Source organism: Thamnophis elegans, chromosome 2, assembly GCF_009769535.1.
Source record: "Thamnophis elegans isolate rThaEle1 chromosome 2, rThaEle1.pri, whole genome shotgun sequence".
Classification (NCBI taxonomy): Eukaryota; Metazoa; Chordata; class Lepidosauria; order Squamata; family Colubridae; genus Thamnophis; species Thamnophis elegans.
In genome coordinates, this window is record NC_045542.1 from 170,151,746 (window position 1) to 170,174,586 (window position 22,841).

The 22,841-nt window shown below is 45.5% G+C and overlaps 2 protein-coding genes across 2 annotated transcripts in view; both read left to right on the top strand.

Annotated features, from left to right (window-relative positions):
• The window catches only part of LOC116503376 (major histocompatibility complex class I-related gene protein-like), a 30,166-nt gene extending 14,078 nt beyond the window's left edge, over positions 1-16,088 (top strand). The window contains exons 2-9 of the mRNA XM_032209753.1: positions 176-451; positions 4,268-4,453; positions 5,636-5,923; positions 9,358-9,627; positions 11,109-11,228; positions 11,994-12,026; positions 14,784-14,905; positions 15,037-16,088. Of these exons, the coding sequence (XP_032065644.1) occupies positions 176-451; positions 4,268-4,453; positions 5,636-5,923; positions 9,358-9,627; positions 11,109-11,228; positions 11,994-12,026; positions 14,784-14,905; positions 15,037-15,066 (1,325 nt within the window). The 3' untranslated portion in view covers positions 15,067-16,088. The remainder of the gene's footprint in view (positions 1-175; positions 452-4,267; positions 4,454-5,635; positions 5,924-9,357; positions 9,628-11,108; positions 11,229-11,993; positions 12,027-14,783; positions 14,906-15,036) is intronic.
• Positions 16,089-16,806: 718 nt separating this feature from the next.
• LOC116502589 (major histocompatibility complex class I-related gene protein-like) overlaps positions 16,807-22,841 on the top strand; it is a 29,528-nt gene continuing 23,493 nt past the window's right edge. The window contains exons 1-2 of the mRNA XM_032208466.1: positions 16,807-16,907; positions 17,003-17,121. Of these exons, the coding sequence (XP_032064357.1) occupies positions 16,807-16,907; positions 17,003-17,121 (220 nt within the window). The remainder of the gene's footprint in view (positions 16,908-17,002; positions 17,122-22,841) is intronic.

Consider the following 22,841-nt stretch of genomic DNA (forward strand, 5'->3'; position numbering starts at 1 on the left):
ATTTTCATTGACCAGGGTATATGGAAAATAAATTGCATGTGTGGGAAGAATTCAAAGAGCTTGGAAGAAAGGTAGAAGACACTAGGGATATATAAGTGAGCAAATAGTTACATTTGACTTTTGAAATCTCCTGGCTGTCAACCCTTTAATCATGTCCTTGTTTCCTATCTTGCAGGCAATGCCTCCTCTTCACATTATCTGCTCTACTTCCGCCATGCTGTGCTCCTTGAGGGGCAGCCCCAATTTACTGAGGTGACCTACTTGGACGGCCAGCCTATCCAACATTATGACAGCAATACAAGAAGAATGCAGCCTTTCCCCCTGTGGAGGAACGAACTGGTTGATAACTATTACAAGTCTTTTGAATCAACTGTTATGAGGAATTTTGAGAGATATTTCCTAAGAAAATTGCAAGAATTATCAGTTCCACAGAAACACAACCAAAGCAATGGTGAGAAGACAAAACAGCAGTGTTAATTGCCCTCCATCCATTAAGTGAAAAATCCAACTGAGCAGCTTGATGCTAAACATACATTCATTGATGATTCAGTTGAAAGTTAAACAGAGGCTTGAAACGGATGCTCAGTGGCTGATCCAGTGTGGATCTTTTATCCTTCCTTTCCTCTTAGGATCAGGAAAAGAAAGGAATGATCCATCTTCTCTTTCACCAGGTAGAGATTTTTGTTGCGTGGGTCTGGGTAGAAAAAATGGCTGATGCCAAGTGGCCCCGGGAGAGAATATATTATCTGGACCCCTTGCAGTCAGGATTCAGGCCTTGGCATGGGACTGAAATAGTATTCATTACACTTTTGGATAACCTCTGGTGGGCTCATGATAGGGATAATGCATCTTTTCTGGTTGTTCAGTCCACTCTGCCTACTCTGCATAACAGAAGTGGGTTAAGATTAAAATAGATTGTGACAACCCTGTGTGTCTTTCATACTTTCTAGGAGGAAAGGTGACCATTGCTTTTGGAAAGGGAAAAGGAAGAACTCTATTCTTTATACCAACCCTAAAACAAAGTGCATATCTCTGTTACATACATGTATTTGCGAGAGGAGGAATTCTGGGAGTTGAAGTTCACAAGCATTAAGGCTGCCAAGTTTGAACACCCCTGGGGTTTTTTTCTAGAGGGTTAGGGGTGCAAAGGTCTTGTAACTTGACAGCTTTAAGACTTGCGTGTTTCAAATGCCAGAGTTCCTGAGCCAACATTTTGGTAGTTAAGCAAGAGCGTTGTTAAGTGAGTTTCACCACATTTTACAAATTGGCCATGCCCACCCAGTCACATGACTGCCAAGCCACTCCCACAAAGCAGGCCACACCTACAGAAGAGGTTCTTAAAAATTTTGAAACCCACCAATGACTACAACAAACATAGAAATAAAGAAATATAGATTGAATATCCATGTAGATTTTATTGCTAGTTTCCAAATTTACAAGTACAGAGAATTGCCTGACCATAGAGACAATTGGTTCTTTTTATCCCCATTATAGTACAACTTATAGACTTCATTTTTTTAAAAAAAAAAATCCCATACAGGTATTCCTCAACTTATTTTCACTTAGTGATCATTCAAAGTTACAACAGCACTGAAGTGATTTATGACTATTTTTCACACTTATGACCATTGCAGAATCCCATGGTCACAGGATTTACATTCGGATGTTTGAAAACTGACTCAGTTTTATGACCGTTTCAGTGTTCCAGAGTCATGTGATCTCCTTTTGCAGCCTTCTAACAAGCAACATCAATGGGGAAACCAGATTCCCTTTACAACCATGTTATTAATTTAACAACTGTAGCGATTCACTTAACAAATGCAGCAAGAAAAGTTGTAATAATGGACAAAACTCACTTAACAAATTTCTCGTTTAGCAACATAAATTTTGGGATCAATTGTGGTTGTAAGTTGAGGACTACCTCTATCTTACTGGTTTCCAAACAGCACTGTCTTTGAATGCAGTACTAAATCTAGATTGGTGGGGTTTTTTTCCACAATGATATTATCAATTATAGTTTCTTCTTCATTTTGCACTTGAAAAGAGGTAACAAAGTATTTAACCTGGAAACTATGAACATCCTAGAGCAAGCCACCTATGAAAGTGTCAAAGAATTCCTGGAGGCCCGGCACTCAGACAATTAGACCATAAATAAGTACATCGAGACAAACATTTACATATCACTTAAAGGAGACAATAAAAACCCCAAAAGAAAATATTCTTCTCACCAGCAATCACCACCCATACTGTATAAGTAAAGGTTAACACTGATTAACTAGACCAGTGTTTTTCAACCACTGTGCTGCGGCACACTAGTGTGCCGCGGCACAGTGTGAGGTGTGCCGTGGGAAAAACACTCACCCCCCCCCCAAAAAAAATCGTTTTTAAAATGCGCTTTCTGAACTCGGCCTCTGTTGTCTTGGGAGCCTTTGGGGCGAATTCGCTTAATCTCCCACCGCCGTCGTCCCTTTCACCCGAACCAGAGCTAGGGCAAGCCCCGTGGCCGTTGCACACGTGCACGATCCTATTTTCTCCAGGGGACGACGAGCCCGAGAAAGAGGGAGCCGCGCAAGGGTGGGGCTTGTCATTGCAGGCTCTGGGCTGACCCTGCCTGAGAGCAGCTGCAGCTGCAAGCCAAGAGAAATTGAGAGAGGGAATGTGCACGTTGCGCTCTCCAGAAGGGCTAGGAGTGGGTCCGGCGGCTAAGGCTAAGCAACGCGCGGCCTTCGCCGGGACTGACAGCCGCGGCGAAAGCAGCCCCCGCCAGCCGGCCCTCGCTTTTGTCTGCTGGGTAGTGAAGGCGGCGGCGGAGGAGGAAGCAGCCCGGCGTCGCTGCTAGCCTTTCCCGCTCTGTGCGTGGGAGAATGTGTTTGTGTGTGTGTGTGTGAGAGAGAGAGAGGTAATTCATAAAATCCCTTCCCCCTCCAGCCATTCTTCCCCTTTCCTACAACTGACATTGTTTTTTTTTTTAAAAAAAATTGTGGCGGAGGCTGTTTGCTTCAACGTGGCTTGCCTTGTCTTTTGGGGCGGGAGGAGGGCTCTGCCATAATTCCACATTAGCCAACAGTTTTTCCATGCTAGAGCTAGAAGTGTTGTGTAAGCCCAATCTATATGAGAACCAATAGAAATTAGTGGATGAATTCAATAAACCATGGTTAACCATGTATAAATGTCTTGTGGAAACATTCCCATGTTGTCCTATTGCAAGTAGATTCGGTGTGTGTGTGTCAGGGTGGAAGGAAAATTGAAGTAAGATTATAAGCACAGTTGTAGTTTTAGTAGTTTTATTTAGAGGCAAATAAATTTTTTTAACATTTTCTAATGGTGGTGTGCCTCGTGATTTTTTTCATGAAAAAAGTGTGCCTTTGCACAAAAAAGGTTGAAAAACACTGAACTAGACCATCAATCAAGTAAATTCCCTGATCAAGGAATTATCAGCGCAGATAAACAAGCTAACAGTAATCTTGGAACTACCAAGAATTGTCCCACCAACGCTGCCAGGGCAAGTTACTAGTACATAAAAATAAGAAACCCTACTCCCTTCTAGCATTGATGATGTTACCTAGTTTGGTGATGAATGTCTGCAAGAAAACCACCAAGTTCAGAGCACAAAAGACCTCTAGATAAAGTGTTTTACCTTTCCAAAGATAGATTTATTGATTTGTGACCACAATTGACCCCAAAATTTCTGTTGCTATGCGAGACAGTTGTTGTTAATTTTGAACCATTTTACAACCTTTCTTGCCACAGTTATTCAGTGGATCATTGCAATTGTTTAGTAACATGGTTGTTAAGTAAATGTGGCTTTCCCATTGATTTTATTTGTCAGGTCACAAAAGGTGACCACATGACCCCAGGACACTGCAGATGTCATAAATATGAGTCAGTTGCCAAGCATCTGAATTTTGGTGGCATGACTACGGGAATGCTACAAGGATTGTAAGTGTGAAAAATGGTCATAAGTCACTTTTTTCAGTGCCATTGTAACTTCGAAGGATCACTAGATGAACTGTTGTAAGTGGAGCTCTACCTATATTTTTCAAGTTTCCAATTCCTTACATAAAACATTCCTTCAGTATCCTGTATCATGTAAAATCTAGAATTTAATGTTTTTTTACAAGCTGGACTGATTTCGATATGCCACTTTTGCTAGCATAAATATGACCTTCCATATGTAATGTAGGCAATGTTCTAGTCCCACAATTAGAAAAAAAAGTGCTGTTTCTTTTGTTTCTGCCTCAATCTTTTATAAACGTCTATTTCTCAGATCACACCTTGCAATGCATTGAGGGCTGTAAACTCACAGCTGATGAAGACGAAATACTAATTCATCAGGAAGCTTTTGATGGAAAAGAGATGACGGGAGAGGCATTTCACCCAGAAAGACGTTACTTTGATGGAAGTTGCATTCGATGGTTGAATAGGTACCTGCACATGAAGCCAGAAAAGAAAGGTAGGATTGGCAGGAGGTGGAGAGCAACTCTTCCATATTCTTCCCTTTTTTAATTTTCTCCTTAAGCTCTCAATAATAGTGTCAGCATCTGTTTTGCTGCTTGCTTTCGGCTGCCATTGAAATGGGGAGGAGGGGCATTGTATGTGGGTGGGGAAGTGTCAGCACAGGAGTGACTGTAAAAGGGAGGTGTTCTCACCATCTACTGTGCATGCGGCAGATAAAAGATTTGCCGCCAAGGTTTCTTTCTTGGTTACTGAGCGAAGTGGCCCTGACAAATAGGCTCTGGAGTCAAACAAGATTATGATGGCTGTAAACAGCTCAGATTTTTTTTTAAATGTCCCTTTTGTTTCTATTCCATGTAGTTAGGAAAGCAAAAAAGTTTTGGATCTAAATCTATCTTCCACTGGAAAACATTTTAATTGCAGAAATAATTTATTTATTATATAATATATACTAAATTATATAATAATTTATTATATATTAAGGATATTTAAAAATGCCAATCCAGTATGAAATGGTACCTTCCCCTGTGGTATCTCTCCACTACACCACATTATTTGCAGAAATATCTACAAAGCAATCAATGTTGTCACAGGCTAAATTTTCACTGGACTGAATTTTCCTAAATAATAGAATAGCATAGAATAAGAGTTGTAAGGGACCTTGAAGGTCTTCTAGTCTAACCCCCTGCTTAGGCAGGAAGCCCTACACCACTTCAGACAAATGGTTAGCCAACATCTTCTTAAAAACTTCCAGTGTTGGAGCATTCACAACTTCTGGAAGCAAGCTGTTCCACTGATTAATTGTTCTAACTGTCAGGAAATTCCTCCCTAGTTCTCTAAGTTCCTTCTCTCCTTGATTAGTTTCCACCCTTTGCTTCTTGTTCTACCCTCAGGTGCCTTGGAAAATAGTTTGACTCCCTCTTCTTTGTGGCAACTCCTGAGATGTTGGCATACTGCTATCATGTCTCCCCTCCAATGTAGATGGTCTTCTGGGACAGAGGTCTCCAACCTTGGCAATTTTAAGACTTGTGGACTTCAAGTCCCAGAATTCTGTCTACAAGTCTTAAAGTTGTCAAAGTTGGAAACCCTTGCTCTGGGAAACTTTCCATCATTTGTGTTTAGGATTCTTGTATCAGAGGAGGGCTATCCTTCACCACAGGCCATGGTTGTTACTTTGCAGTGCTTCCAATAGTGAAAGTGACTCATCAGGAGGTCAACATCAACAACCTTCAAGCCCTCACCTGCCAGGCCTATGGCTTCTATCCCAAGGAGATCAGTGCCAGTTGGAGGAAGGATGGGGAAATCTTCAACCAAACCAACAGTTCTCTGCACATTGCCCCAAATTCAGATGGGACTTTTAATGCGAGGCTGAGTATTCAGATCAATCCCAAAGAGAGGAAGCTCTACAGATGCCATGTGGAACATGTCAGCTCCAGTGAGCCCCTGGATTTTGTCTTGCAGAAAATAGGTGAGAAATCACAATAGAGAAAAGGTCTGTAGATTGTAGAAGTTTATTTATATGCCGCCCTTTTCCCTGGGGGGACTCAGGGCGGCTCACAACCCAAAAGGGGGGGGGAGACAAACTTTTAACATATAAGACAATACATAATTAAAACACAACATTCATACCATTCGGGCGGGTTACAGTCTTAGCCCCAGGCCTGACGGGATAGCCAGATTCTGAGGGCTGTGCGGAAGGTCTGGAGGGTGGTGAGGGTACGAATCTCCACGGGGAGATCGTTCCATAGGGTCGGAGCTGCCACCGAGAAGGCTCTCCTCCGCGTGGTTGCCAGTTGGCATTGACTGGCAGATAGAACTCGGAGGAGGCCTAATCAATGAGATCTAATAGGTCGCGTGGAGGTAATTGGCAGTAGGCGGTCTCTCAAGTACCCAGATCCAATACCATGAAGGGCTTTATGGGTGACAAGTAGCACCTTGAAGCGTACCCGGAGATCGACAGGTAGCCAGTGCAGCTCGCGGAGGATAGGTGTTATGTGGGTGAAGAGAGGTGCACCCACAATCGCTCGCGCGGCTGCATTCTGGACTAGCTGAAGTCGCCGAATACTCTTCAAGGGCAGCCCCATGTAGAGCACGTTGCAGTACTCCAGCCTAGAGGTCACAAGGGCACGAGTGACTGTTGTGAGAGCCTCCCGGTTCAGGTAGGGGCGCAACTGGTGCACCAGGCGAACCTGGGCAAATGGCCCCCTGGTCACAGCTGACAAATGGTGTTCGAAGGTCAGCTGTGGATCCAGGAGGACTCCCAAGTTGCGGACCCTGTCTGAGGGGTGTAGTGTTTGACCCCCCAGCCTGAGAGATGGAATACTTGCCGAATTGGTGGGAGGGAAACACAACAGCCACTCGGTCTTATCTGGGTTGAGCACAAGTTTGTTAGCCCTCATCCAGTCCCTAACAGCTTCAAGTCCCTGGTTCATCACGTCCACCGCTTCATTGAGTTGGCACGGGGCGGACAGATACAACTGAGTATCGTCTGCATACTGGTGGTATTTTATCCCGTGCCGCCGAATGATCTCGCCCAGCGGTTTCATGTAGATGTTGAAAAGTAGGGGGGACAGGACCGAACCCTGCGGCACCCCATATGTTAGGGGCCTAGGGGTCAATCTCTGCCCTCCAACTAACACCGACTGCGACCTGTCCGAGAGGTAAGAGGAGAACCACTGCAAAACAGTGCCTCCCACCCCCACCTCCCGCAGTCGTCGCAGAAGGATACCATGGTCGATGGTATCGAAAGCCGCTGAGAGGTCAAGGAGGACTAGGATGGAGGCAAAGCCTCCGTCCCTGGCTCTCCAGAGGTCATCGGTCAATGCGACCAAAGCGGTTTCTGTGCTGTAGCCAGGCCTGAAGCTGGACTGGAATGGGTCAAGATAGCTAGTTTCCTCCAAGGACCGCTGGAGCTGAAAGGCCACCACCTTCTCAACAACCTTCCCCACAAAGGGGAGGTTGGAGACTGGATGATAATTGTTAAGAACGGCTGGATCCAAGGATGGTTTCTTCTTTAAGAACGGCTGGATCCAAGGAGGGGTCTCACCACCGCCGCTTTGAGTGCGGGGGGAAAGACCCCCTCCCAAAGGGAGGCGGTAACAACTGCCTGGATCCAGCCCCGTGTCACCTCCCTGCTGTTAGCAACCAGCCAGGAGGGGCACGGGTCCAGTACACATGTGGAGGCACTCACAGCTCTCATGGCCTTGTCCACGTCCTCAGGGGCAACATCCTGAAACTCAACCCAGCGATGGTCTATCAGATTATCCCCTTGTGCCTCGGCTGGATCTGCAGAATCGGAGTCCAACTCCGACCGAAACCGAGCAACTTTGTCCGCTAGAAATGTCTGGATTCCAGCCGGAAAGATACAGGATATACAGGTAGTCCTCAACTTACAACAGTTCATTTAATGACTGGTCGTAAGTCTCCTTTTCAGTGCCATCATAATTTTAAATAATCACTAAATGAATCATTGCAAATCAAGGACTACCTGTACATGAATTATAGTCAAAGGACTCTAGAGTTTTCAGATTTCTTTTAAAGACCCTTAATAGTTTCCTTGCTACTGCTCAGGATCAAAAATTCTGGAATATTAAAAAAGGTGACAAAAGGTAAGCATGAATTGAAAGAGGCCTTGTGGAGAGGCAAGTGCTATTTTCTTCTTTTGAATAGTGTTCCAGTGGAATTTGCCAATATCCTTTGGTTAAATCCAAGGAAGATAAATATTTGAGTCCACCTAGATCAGAGTTCCCCAACTTTCCGGCTTTGCGGGCCAGCAGGGTGCAGGGAGAGGGGATGGTTCCATGGAAGCAGCCAGCAAATGTATACGCAACTCCATTCGCATGGATGGCAGACACACATGCAGCTCCATTTGATAAGTAGTGGGCACATATTCATTCATTTGCATGGGCAGCAGGCATGCATCAGAGGTGTATTCAGCCAGTTCTGACAGGTTCTGGAGAACTGGTAGTAGAATTTTTTGAATCCCACCACTGGCACACATGCAGCTCCATTTGCATGAATGGCAGGCACGCACACCCACTACTCCTGCAAATGGAGAGTCTGCTGCCCCAACAGTATATAGCTAATGTGTAGGAATTAAGAACTGTCTCCTTTAAGAAACTACCTCATGGGAAATGTAGCCATCTTATGGGAAATGTAGGCAGAACTGCCTTGTGGGAAATGTAGTTCCATAACATGTGACCACATCTGTGTTTCCTGATTGGGCAGCTGGGTACTCTGCCCGGGAAAAGTGATTTATTACTGGTCACTCTCTGAATCGCCCTTTGTTAACTGGGATGGCAGCCAACCGCTCATCAAAGGAATAGAAAGACCACAGACTTTTTACACTACATGATGGGACAGATCATGGAAAGTCAGAAGTGTCTTAACAACTGAACTGTAAATTTTGCTATTAAGAATGCCTGATAATAAACTTGGTCTGAAAGAACGTCTTAAGTGTAGAGTTTAACTGCATGCCCCGAGCCATCTGCATCGCTGGGGCAGAACAGAGTGCACATGTTCACCCACTGCTCATGCAAATAGGGATGTGGGTATGCATGCTCACTGAACACGTCTGTGGCCCAGTTCCAAACGGCTCAGAGCCAAGGAGTGTGCCACAGCCCAGAGGTTATGGACCCCTGACTTAGGCTATCCAAGATATCACTAATTCTGGACATTGGACACCCATTGAATATTGCCACGCCGTTTATTTGCCAGCAGTCTATGTAAAATCATATTTCTCTAAAGGATATCTTTTGGAATATTTGTTCTTTGGAATTTTTTGCATCTCAAGTATTTGTCTATGTGGGAGAAAGAATATCAAATATAGGAGCAGAATGTACTTTGTCCTGCGTTGCCAACCATAGGAATGACTCTTGTCTTCTAATGCTTCTGTTTCTGCAGGGCCCTCAGTTGAAGTAACTACTCACGTGCAGGATGTTAATGAGACTCTCTTGAACTGCTCTATCTGCAACTTTTATCCTAAAGAAATAGATGCCACCTGGTATAGGGATGAAGAGAATTGGGATCAAGGGACTTTTCATGGGGATACCATCCGTAATTGGGACGGGACTTACTGCACCTGGATCAGCACTGAAATTAACCCCTTGGAGGGATACCGCTACCATTGCTATATTGAACATGACAGCATGTCAGACGTATTCACTATAGGAGGTGACAAATTGCAGTGAGGGGGAGAATTGTGGGTGATGAATTTCGGCCTGGCAGTTCCCTGTGTTGGTTTTATTCTATTGAAATACTCCCATTTCTTTTAGTTTGTGGACTTGCAGTGAATAGTCTGTACAATTTGTGTGGAGTTATTTAAAAATGGCTGAAAAATTCCATCACACTAATATAGGCTAATTGTGATGTGATGTACTTGGATCTCTGTTCTCTTCCCAATTTACTGCCACTAATGGGGTATTTGATAGGATTTTACTGTCTTCTATGCATTTTTTTCTACGCATGTTCACATTCAGTGATGTGCGGTGAGGATTATGGTTGGTGAGGCAAGAGCACGGCAGCAGCAAGAAGTAACGTCCCTGCCGCTGTGTCCGACAGGCCAGGTGTTTCGCGTTTATGTCCGCCATAAATGTGAGACGCCTGGCCTGTCGGACACAGCGGTGGGGATATCCCTGCCGCTGCCCCGCTCCGCTGCCTCACCCCTCGCCTCCTCCGACTGCACCACTGTGTCTGACAGGCCAGGTGTCTTGCGTTTATGTCCGCCATAAACTTGAGATGCCTGTCGGACACAGCGGTGGGGACGGAGGAAGCGGGGGGCGCGAGGCGGCAGCTGGCAAAGAAAGGGGAGAGGAGGAGGAGGAAAGGGAGAGGGGAGTAGGACGGGGCTCCCAGTGGGGGGGAGAGGGCTGCCCCTCTCTTCTCAAACAAACTCTCTCTCAAATTGAGAGTTTGTTTGAGTGAAGTGAAGAAAGAAACACACGCACACACACACACAAATTACTCACAATAAAAAATTACAAATTAAATTACAATAATTTTGAATTCCCCCCCCCTCCCTCCGTCCAATGCACATACCTTTTCCAGCTGTGGATTTCAACTCTCCTCTTGTCCGCCCGCCATGATGAAAATGTAAAAAATGTAAATATAAAAAGGCAACTTAAGCACAATTTGCTCCTGCCAGATCAGGAGGCAGAGAACCACGTGCCTCCTTTGCATAAGGAATTTTTCGCCTTTTAACCCTTGCTTAACTCTGAGCAAGGGTTAAAAGGCGAAAAATTCCTTATGCAAAGGAGGTCTGTAGTTCTCCCCTGCAGTTAGCACTAAGCAGACTCAGAGTCATCACTGTGATTCTGGAGTCTGGCAGCAACTACTTTAGCCTTTCCTTTTAATTTTTTTTCTTTTCCTCATGACACTGGTGAGGTCCCGCCTCCCCTGTCTCCCCTGACTGCACGTCCCTGCCTATGACATGGTATAGGGCCCTTGAGGAGCTGCCTGTCTCCCATACTGTTTGTCCAGCCAATTCAAGCCAAGAGGCCTGCTTTAATCCACTCTGAGTTGTGAGCCGCCCTGAGTCCCCTTCGGGGGAAAAGGGCGGCATATAAATAAAATAAACATTCAAACATTCAAACATTCAAATACTAATACTACTTTGGTTTCCTTTTAATTACTTTGCTTTTCCCCCCTCAATTAAGTTCCAACAGTTGTACCACAAACCGAGGAAAATTTCCAGCCATTACACATCCTTTGTGCTGCTGTGTCTGTCCTTGGCATCCTTTTCCTAGTGTCTATAGTCATTGGAATTTTTTGCTACAGTAAGTATCCTATAAATATATTTGCTTCTGGTGGGTAGTAAGATATAAAAGCTATTTTCCTTCCAAGTTTCCCCTTAGGGCACATCTTCCTTGTGTGAATCTTCCTTCCACATTTCCTTGGCTCTCCTCAGGAGCATCTGAACTCTTAGTTGGGGTCCTAGCACTTAGTTGAAGCTCCGGGTTCTCTTCTGTAACTGGGAAGAGGCATTGCAATTCTACCCTGCAATAATTTTGGGTCAAAAAGCAACAGAAAAATATTTCAACAAAATATATCTTTTTACCCAGCTGTTTCTACCAATTGTATTCAATCCTTTCCAGAGGCAGTAGGTTTCCCATGGAGCAAAGGAAGTACATTTGTATTTTGAAAAGCTTCCTATTTCTGCTTAGTAGCAATAGCACTTAAACTTATATACTGCTTCGCAGTGCTTTACAGCTCTCTCTAAGCAGTTTACAAAGTCAGCATATTCCCTCCAACAATCTGGGTCCCCATTTTACTGAAGGATGGAAGGATGAGTCGACCTTGAGCCAGTCAGGATCGAACTGCTGGAATGGATAGTAAGTTAGGATGCAGTACTGCATTCTAACCACTGAGCCACCACAGGTCTTATAAAAATAGTTTAACTATCTTAAGACAGTTTCTCAGGTAAGTCATGACAAATCAACTATGGCAAGGTCTCTTGGGGTTTTTTCTGGCATAAAGGAAGAGATTGAATGGTCTCTGGTGAATTATTTTTAGTTTTAACTCTTTGGTATTTGTTCTTACAGAGAAACGTCGACGTGACAACAGAGCAGCAACAAGTGAGTGATCTCTTTGCCAGTTTGTATGACAGTCAGAAGCAAAAAAAAAAGGTGGGGAGACAGAAGGGCTCATAACATCAATATCTGAAAAACTACATGCCATATATAGGTTTCTATGTCATTGCTGGGTAGAAAATGCTGGAGGGGGAAACCATCATCCCTTCAGAAGTTGGGCCCTACAACTTCAGGAGCATCCAATACCAGGAGGTTGAAGGTCCCCGAAGACTTTTGCAGTCAATGGTTGAGACCAGAAAAGCACACCAAAGCTCAGATGGTGGACTTGCTCGTCCTGGAGCAAACATTAACAAGTAGAGCAAAAATAGTTAGTGGACAGTATCAATCCTGCACACAACATAGTAAAAAGGGCAGGGAAAGATAAGTACATACTGCTCTGTTTATCAAGGGGGCATAAATTCTAATATATCAATAAACTTCATCTGATGTAGAGAAAAGTGTCTTACACAGGCAAGAAAAACCAAAAGTACAAATACCGATTATGTGAAACCTGGCTTAATAGCGGTTAACTGTGAGAGGGATCTTGGAGTCCTAGTGGACAATCTCTTAAATATGAGCCAGCAGCCAAAAAAGCTAATATAATCCTTGGTTGTATAAACAGAGACATGGTTCCCAAATTGTGGAACCTTACTCTTTTGTAGCCATATTGCTTATTCTTTCCACTATTGGTATAGTGGAAAAGTACCTTGGATATCAAAAACTGGATTGAAGCCTTAGTAAAGCCACCACCTAACAAAAAAAAATATGTTGAGACTTTGGAAAAAAAAGTGCAAAGAAGAACAAGGAAGATGATTAGGGGCCTGGGAGCTAAAACACACAAAGAACGGTTGCAGGAACTGGGCATGACTAGTCTAAAGAAAAAAAGGCCAGGGGGAAGATGGTAGCAGTATTCCAGTGTTTGAGGAGCTGTCAAATAGAAGAGGGGGACAACCTATTTTCCAAAATACCCGAAGGCCAGACAAGGAACAAGGGATAGAAACTGATTGAGGAGGGATTCAACCTAGAAATGAATAATTTTTTGACAGTGAGAATAATCAACCAGTGAAATAGCTTGCCTTCAGAAGTAGTGGGTTCTTCATCACTGGAGGCTTTCAAGAAGAGGCTGGGCAGCACTTGTCTGAAATGGTACAGGGCCTCCTACTTGAGCTGAGGGTTCGACTAGATAACCTACAAGATCCCTTCCAACTTTGTTATTTTATTCTGTTAAATATGAGCAAAACCTAGGGATGTGCTGTAATTTCTGTGATTTAAATGCTGAGGATGATCCTGAGACAGTGAAAGAATCGGGAAGACATGCAGAGGAATCTTTTCAATATTGGGATATTTCAAATACCCTCCCATAAGGTTTTTTCTGCATGGGCTCCATAAATGCCCTCTATCCACTTTTGAGTAGATGGAAAACTACAGGTAGTTCTCAATTTATCACAACAAATTGAGTGCAAGATTTCTGTTGCTAAGTGAGACATTTGTTAAGTGAGTTTTGCCCATTTTACGACCTTTCTTGCCCCAATTGTAAAGTAAATACAGTGGCAGCGGGGATCAGAATGGAATGGGTCAAAAATGGGACATGTGGAGGCCCAAAATGGGGTGCGCCGAGGCAGAAAATGGGGTGCACAGAGGCAGCAATGGGCGGTGGCTATGGGTGGCAGCAATCACTGCAGCCTGGAACAGCCGATCGGCAGTATTCTGGGAGGCTGATCCAACAGCCAATCAGCTGCTCGTGCTAAATCAGGCTTTGCTGACTAGGCTGTTTGCTGTTTGCGGCAAGGAGGCAATTTGCTGAGAGGCAGAGGCAGGTGGGCGGGGCTTCAGCAACACTCACTCTATAAGAAGCACATACATTTCCACCCACTTTTGAGGAGGGGGGGGAGTGCGTATTAGACACCAAAAAAGATGGTATTATGTATTGAGCAAATACCCTTACGATCCATCAATCTTTCAGGAACTACTTTTAGGTACTTTTTGACTTACGACTCGTTCCTTAATGAATGTTTACAGTTGCAATGGATCCCCCAAAAGCTACTTAAAACCCAGAAACCGGGTTGTCCTTACAGCTGTTTGTAGTCTCCCACTGTCACATAACCATAACCACAATTTTTGATGTTTTTGCCACTTTCTGGCATTTACTGCTGTTTGCTATCATTTAAACGTGGCACTCACTTAATGACCACCGCGAAATGTAAAAAAAAATAAAAAATGCACCCGATCACTTGATTCCTTCATTATGACTGCAATTACTTACTATCATAATTCCAGGCTAAATTAAGATTGTAGGTTGATAAACTTTGTGATGCCATGAGATTTCTCCAGAAAAGGAAAAAGTATGGGATAAGAGCAGAATGCCCTGAATCCCAGGAAAGGTGGTCCACAAGGTGACAGACACATCTGCCCTCTATAAGTCACCTAAAGTTTGAGAACCTCTTTCAATTTTCAATATTACTGTATAAATCTGACCACAGATGTGACCAATTTTCCACACAAATCCTAAAACTAAATAAAGAGTGCCCAATTAAACTAATGAATCCAAAACATTATACTTGTTCATTTGTTTATTGAGAACCACAGTAATGAAAGCAATTGCAGGTCAGCTCTGAAAGGATTATGGGTGGTGCAGAAGGGACCCTGGTGGTGTGTTTCTGGGACCAACGCAATGAGAACTTGCAGATCAGTAAGTGTGAGAATAGGGGAATGTAAAGCTGCTCTCTTTTCTCAACATAGACTGTGTCCTTTTTTTTCTTTCAGAGAATAACCCCAATTCCAGCTTGGATAATGCTGAAAAATGCCCACTGAAAGAGATAGAAGGAATTCCACCACTCAACAACACTGCTGGTGAAGAGCGCACGGGAGACATCCCAACTTCTCAGGTTAGTTATACCTCCAAACATCTTTGCCTCTTTTCATTCACCATGTCACTATGCTGGTTCAAGAGAAATGGGTATTGGATAACTTATTAAGGTGCCTTCTTGCTCTGATTTTTCTCATCTTGTTGTTCTAGGACATCAGAGAGGGAAAAACAACCTCCTGAGAACCACCAAATAAACATCTAACTCTCAAAATGGATCAAATTTGATATTGTTTGAGAAGCACTCCAAAGGAAGATTGAGTGCGAAAATGGACTCAGACAGCCACAAGGTGGCAGAGGGAAAAAAAAGCATTTCAGAAGAAATTCCCCTAAGGGACAAACTTTTTGTTTCAGAATCTGTTAGGCTGGCGGTCCTACTGTGTAAGGCAGATCCTAAAGTATCATGCATTTATTTCCAGATGGAGCTTCAAGGAGTAGATGAAAGCTACTTATGGTAATTTTAAATCTTCTAACCGAAGATAGGATGTTGAAATTTGATTTGGTAGCTGATGCTGGTGAATTACAAAGCCTAAGATGGCTATTTCTCTCAGAAGGCTTTCAACTTATAGACCAGTTCTCCAGAAAAGGAGGATGGGAGATTATCCATACGTGCTCCAGACTGCGGTTCCATACAAAGAAATCACAGGATAGCTGTTTTCCATGGTTTGAATGCCAGGAGGCAAAGATGATTACGGGTAATCATCAAGCTCATGTGCCCCCTCTACAGGCAAAATCAGGAAGGTGTTTGTTCAGAGCTAAACTTGTCAGTTTTGGCTTACCTAATTAAATTGCTTATTTGGAGTCTCTTTACTTATGAATAGATTGGCCCAGTCTTTTTGAATGGGTACAAAATCTCCATTTGTAAAGATTTCAGGCTTCTGCTTCAAGCCGTTTTCCTGTAGCAGGAAGACTGGGGCTGCTTTCTGCCCTTTAAGAACATGTTTTTCCTCTTCTTCTTTAGGAGAAATATAATATTCTGCCTCTTTTAATATCCCCCAAAATATTTCCTTCTCGGGGGAAGGGGGGGCTTCCCACACTCAGAATTGTGGTAAACCTTTTGGAGGATATTGAGCGTGCTAACCTCATTCCTAATCACTTTCAGAAATTGCTTATCTAACCATCCTAAAGCCACTAGGGATTTTCAGAATGACAAGCTTGAAAAATTGCCTTCCAGTCTATCTTCATTTCTGAAGAAAAGAAAAAAATAATTACAAGGGTTAATTAGGAAAGAATTTAAAATAAATACAATTCCCCTGAAAATAAGACCTATCCTGAAAATAAGACCTAGTATATTTTTACACTTGTGTCTAACATCAGCCTTATCCCCAAAATAAGTCCTAATTAATAGCCTGTGCAGCGGGCAGCCTGCCCATTCCTTATGGTTGCTCGGCCATGAGGCGGGATGGTGGAGCTGCCCTATGTACCCTACACCAGCTTACCTCAGGCCCAGTGGTGGGACTCAAATAATTTAACAACCGGTTCTCTGCCCTAATGACCAGCTGGGTAGGCGTGGCTCAGTGGCCATGTGACCATGTGGGCGTGGCCAACTCAACATTCCTCAAGTTGATGGGCTCTTTGTCTTAGCTGTTACAATGTAATAAGGGTTAACTGGAGAGGCAGTTTCTGTAAGCAGAGCAATAAAGATTCAGCTAGAAACAACACCAGACTATTTCCTTCCTGCCTTCCTTAGAGGATTAGCCCTGCAAACTGGGAAAAAAGCAAAAGGAGGTTTCTTCCAACAACTGGTTCCCCGAACTGCTTAGAAAGTTAACAACCGGTTCTCCCGAATAGGTGCCAACTGGCTGAATCCCACCACTGTCAGGGCCCCTGCAGCCAGGCCATCCACACCCCAACACCTGCAGCAGCACCCGCAGCCATGTGCAACAGGAGCCCAAGTGGCTTCTGGCCCTCTTCTGCTTGCTCATGGCTGCAATGGAGCAGGAGGCTGAGTGGAGTGTTGCTGCCATAGCCGTGAAGAAAGGCAGGTGTCAGGATGTGGATGGCCTGGCTGCATGGGCCCTGAGGTAAGCCCACGTGGGGCGTGTGGACCAGGTCAACCCCCTGCCTCACCTTGTGGCCATGGCAGTGGTGTGTTGCTCAGCCTCCTGCTCTGTTGCAGCCATGAGCAAGCCGAAGAAGTGGACTGGGGTCCAAGCAGAGTGTTGCTGGACAGAGTTGCCAGAGCTGTCACTGCAGCAGGAGTCAAGGCGTGGGTAGCCAGACTGCAGGGGCCCCGAGGTAAGCCGATGCAGGGCGCGTGGGGCAGCTTCACCCTTCCCTGCCTCATGGCAGGAGCACTGGCACGCCATGCAACCTTCTGCCCCACCGTGAGCAAGTAGAAGAAGTGGGCCTCACATATATGGGGAGGAAAATAAGACACCCCTAAAAATAAACCCTAATGCTTATTTGGGGGCCCAAAATAAAATAAGACCCAGTCTTATTTTTGGGGAAACACGGGTAGGAAAAAAGCTTAATAACATTTTTAAGCAAGAGAGTTACAAATCAATTAAGGGTCCAAATTTGGAAATTTGAAACTTTTATTATAAAATTTTGGTATGGAGTATATGAAATAAAATCAGCTTTACATAGGAACCAGAACTATTTTGTCTACAGTAAGTATATAACAAAGATGGACAGCCTAATGATTTAAATCGGACACTAGAGGGGTGAGGGCTTGAGGGCCTGGCCTATTAATTATTAGCAAAATATTAAGGGGCTTTTGCAAGTGAGCCATAAATTAGCTTCAGCCAGAGAGACCCCATCTTAATCACTTTATTTGTGCTTTTGCTGAAAGTCAATTCTAGTTGTGGCATCTGCTAGCAAAGAGCCAAGGGGCCGATCACGAAAACTTCACACGCACGTTGTGTCAGTTTTGTTGGCAGGATGTGGCTCCATCTCTAACGGTGGTGGCTCTCTTTAGAACATCAACCCCATGGAAGTTAAACTGCTTAAACGGCACACTCTTTCGCAAGGCCTGGAGACCTGATATTGTCAACGGATGGGCCTGGAGAACCTGGAGTGGGATGGAGCCCATCGAGTGGCTCATTTGACTGATTACTGTTGCCGGAGGGGTAGAGGTCATTGTTTTTATTGTTGTATATATTATTTTTATTTTTTGTAAGTATCCTGAGTCACTGAGACTGAGTGGGCTGCTGTTGCATTTTCTAAATAAATAAACGTGGTTTCTTGCCTGTGGATTTATGTTGCATAAAACTGCTGTTCTCAAGGATTCCCCTTCCATGCTCAACAAAACTGTATGGCTTTCCCGCTGGGTGAATTCTTTGAGGTCAGTAAGTCTACAATTCACTTTAAAACACTTCTTGCACTGCATATTTATATGGCTTCTCTCCTTTGTGAATCCATTCATGGAGAGCAAAAGTATTTGATTCTATTGAAACATCTTAGTAAACTAGAATGCGCCCATTATTATTCTCCTGCAGCATCTTGGACCAGCTGTAGCTTCTGCGCAGTCTTCAAGGACAGCCCCAAAAGAGACACCTTTCAGCAATGCAAATGTTAAATGACTTCATTCAGTCTTATCTTCACTTACCCTGGGTAAATATTAAACTGCTCTTCCACCCAGCCCTGATAAAGAGCTCCTTTCCAGTGTGGAAGCCACTACAAAGTTGAAGTGAAACTACTTAGAAGGACGTCCCTGGAAACAAAACAGGAGTTTTATTTGCATTTGGTGGGCGGGGAATCAAGATGGAAATGGCTTCCTTGGGGGCAAAATCCCAAGGAAGCATTTTGTCCACAGAGTGGCAGCTTTCCTCCAAAGGAAAACTGGCACCCCGGGAGAAGGGCAGCTCTAAGGAGAGGGGGCAGGCAAGGCCTGATGGGGACAAAGTCAAATATTACCTCAGCGATTAAGCTCCAGAATTTGCAACTGGAGAGTTGCACACAGGAAGGTTTTTCTATAAGGAAAGTCTACAGAGAGGAGCAAGCAGTGGTGCTATTCAGTCACTTCTATCCAGTTCAGGTGAACCGGTAGCGGTGGCAGGCTCCTCCCACCCACCCTGATATCATCCCGTCCTGTTTTTGACACTCTGTGCATGCGCGGAAGGTCCTGTGCATGCGCGGAGGTGGAGCGTGTGAGCGTGTGCGTGCACACTCACAATTGCAAACTGGTAAGGTAAGTTGATTTTACCCCCAGGAGCAAGGTCTTTGCCCCACACTATGGGAGCCTAAAGGAAATTGAAGGGCAGAAGGGAAAATGGGCAGGGCAAGACTGGAAAAAGCAGAAGAGGAACATGGATACCTTTGAGCTTCAGCATTGGAGAAAACTCCTGAGAATATTATCGATGGCAAAGAAAACGTGAAAATGGATTGCCGGACAAATCAACCCAGAGTTGTTACTCGAGGTACCAATGACCAGGTTTTAATTAGCTTATTTGGGACATACACAAGGATCCAGTTCTCTGGAGCTGGCGCTGATGCTGGGAATAGGAGGCCCATCAGCATTGGAGCTGAATCCAGTTAACGTGGTGATGAGGGCACAAAGGACCATGTTAGGGCCAGATCCTCTTGGAGAAACTCAATCTATGTGTTGCTAGGAGTCGACATGGACTACATGACATATAATCAACCAGCCACAGACTGGAAACCCTTCAGCAGCGAAGATCATGAAATCAACCCCAGAAATACCCAGTAGCCCTCCACTTATTGAGCCCAAAATTTCTGTTGTTGTGAGACATTGTCAGGTGAGCTTTGCCCCACTTTACAACCTTTCTTTGCCCCAGTAGTTAAGCGAATCACAGCAGTTGAAAAGTTAATATCACGATTTGGGACTTGGCTCGAGGCGATCGCCTCTCCTCGCCCTGCCTGGCCTGCACACCAGGATTGTTGTTGACAGTTATTAAGTGAATCTGGCTTCCCCGTTGATTATTCTTATCAAAAGGTCACAAAAGGGGATCACGGGACAGAGCAACAGTCATAAATATGAATTGAAATTTGATCACATGACCAGCTGCTGTGAAGGTCATAAGTGTGAAAAAGGGCCATAAGACAACAACAACTTCTGCTGTTAAGTGAAACATTTGTTAAGTGAATTTTGATTCATTTTATGACCTTTCCTGTCACAGTTGTTAAGTGAATCCTGGCAGTTGTTAAATTAGCAACACGGCTGTTGAGTCAGTCTGAGCTCCCCATTAACTTTGCTTGTCAGAAGGTCGCAAAACGGGATCGCATAATCTCCGGGACACTGCAATGGTCACAAATAAGAGCAGTTGCCAAGTATCTGAATTTTGATCAGATATCGCAATGGTTGTGTGAGAAGCCACCCGTCTCCTAGAAGAAGGAAACATTTGGAGGAATATTTTTAAAAAGGCAGAATATTATATTTCCTTAAAGGAGGAATGGAGAAACATGCTCTTGGAGACAGAAAGCAGCCCCCGCCTTTCTTAGCCCTCAGCAGATGTCAGCACTTAAGAGTTAAAGAGCTTATTGAAAAAAAGGAAGACAAGTATCTAGGTAGCTCTATTCGTAGGCAAAGCAAATACTGCAGGCAGAAATCCATTCAAGACAGGATATTTTGCTGTAAAATCTGAACACATAGGATTAGCCCTCAGCCACAATAGGAATTGTGCAATACCCTTTCAGTTGCATCACCCTCAGCAAACCTCAAGCAAACTTAACTTAAACAACACCTAGGATTTGTATTTCCTCTTTTGCCTATAGAGCCAGCTATGACCCCTACATAACAAAAACGTTGTAAAAAAGATGTGGAGACTCTAGAAAGAGTGCAGAGAAGAGCAACAAAGATGATTAGGGGACTGGAGGCTAAAACATATGAAGAACGGTTGCAGGAATTGAGTCTAGTTTAATGCAAAGAAGGACTAGGGGAGATGTGATAGCAGAGTTCCAATATCTCAGGGACTACCACATAGAAGAGGGAGTCAAACTATTCTCCAAGGCACCAGAGTGTAGAACGAGAAGCAATGCGTGGAAACTAATCAAGCAACTTAGAACTGAGGAGAAATTTCCTGACAGTTAGAACAATTAATCAGTGGAACAACTCACCTCCAGAAGTTGTGAATGCTCCAACACTGGAAGTTTTTAAGATGTTGGATAACGATTTGTCTGAAGTGGTGTAGAGCAGTGATCCCCAACCCCCGGTCCGCGGACCGGTGCCGGGCCGTGGAGTACCTGGCACCGGGCCGCGCAGCGGCCGGGGGCCATGCAACGGCCGACTCTTCACTCATGCAGCGCCGTCGCCGGAGGGGGGGGAGCTGCGCGGAAGCACAGGAGCAAGTGAGGCGAGGAGGAAGAATCCCCCGCTACTACACCACCTCCACCCCCTCCCCGAGTCAGCCGTCCCCTCAGTGAACGCCTCCGCCTCTTTCTCCTTTCTCGCCTCAGTCGGCTCGCCTGGAAGCGAGGCGAGGAGGGGGCGGACCATGCGCTGGAAGCGGAGCCCTTGGAGGCCCTGGCGGCTTCCCCCGGCGGTCGTTGCTGGCCGCTCTCTTCTTTTTCTCGCTGTCCTCCTCGGCTCAGTCGTCTCCGAGTTGCCCAGGGAGGGGCGGCGCGCCCGGGACGGAGACGGCGCTTCCCCGCCCGGCCTTGGCTTGTGAGAAGGAACGGCGGGAGAGGTAGAGAGAGAGAGAGAGAGAGAGAGAACGTCGGGCAGCCGAGGGCGGGGGGGGTCTTTTGAGGGGAGATGGGCGGTGCGCGATTTTGGCGCGCGTGCGCCCTCCGCGGGTGTGGGTGGGGGGCTGAGAGGAGTCTAACGGTAGCGCAGGAAAGGGGAGGGTATGAGCGCCGCCTGAGGTGGTGAGGGGCAGTCGCCAGATTCAGGCCGCCGCTGCCGCTATTGCAGCGCACGGTGGAAAAGCGGCGGTCTTGCCCACCCCTTCCCTGCCTCCCGCCCGCTCCAGTTGCCGCAGCCAGGGGTGGGGGCTCGGTGCCTGAAGTCTCTTGCCTCTCTTCCAAAATTTCGCCAACGGGCATCGGTGAAGCGCGCTCTTTCTCTTCCACACAAAACACATTTCCTTTCCCCCCATGCGTAGTTATTGGCGATATGGACTCTTGGACTCTTACCCAGCCAGATCAGTATCAAACATTTCCCTGACCTCAGCAGAAGCGAGGTTTTTTCTTCTCCTTTCTCTCCTTAATACTGTATTCTTTTTACATTGCTATCCTCTGGCTTATTTAATTTTGCCCTTGCTCTTTTTATCTTTGACCTTGATTAATTCAGCTGTTTATTCCTTAAAATCTACATACAAAATGGAAGGTGGGATATGATTCAGGTGTTGAATTGGGAAGGTGGATTTAAAACAATGCCCCTCCACCCCTGCGCGCGCTCAGCGGGCCACGGTAAAATTATCAAAGGCTGACTGGTCCGCGGCGATAAAAAGGTTGGGGACCACTGCTCTAGGCGTCTCCTCTGGCGCTTTATCTCGCGGAGCTCCTCGGTGAACCAAGGAGGCCTCCGCGAGCCATTGACCCGGAGGGGCCGTAGTGGCGCAATCCGGTCCAGAGACCCTGATGCTGCCGAGTGCCAGGCCGCAGCAAGAGTCTCCGCCGGACTGTGGGCGAGAGCATCTGGAATAACCCCAAGCTCCGTCTGGAACCTAACAGGGTCCATCAGTCGCCTGGGGCGGAACCACCTGGTCGGTTCCTCCTCCCCACGGTGGGGGTTTGGCCTCCGGAAGTCTAGCCTCAGTAGGTAGTGGTCTGACCACGACAGGGGAATGATCTCATTTCCCCTCAGACCAAGATCATAACTCCACTGCTCCGAGAGGAATACGAGGTCGAGTGTGTGCCCCGCTGAGTGGGTAGGGCCTCGGATTACCTGGGTCAAGCCCATGGCTGTCATGGAAGCCATGAACTCCTGCGCTCCATCAGAGTGTTCACCGAGCGAAGGCAGATTGAAGTCCCCCAGAACCATTAGCCTAGGGCAGTGGTCCCCAACCTTTTTATCGCCGCGGACCAGTCAGCCTTTGATAATTTTACCGTGGCCC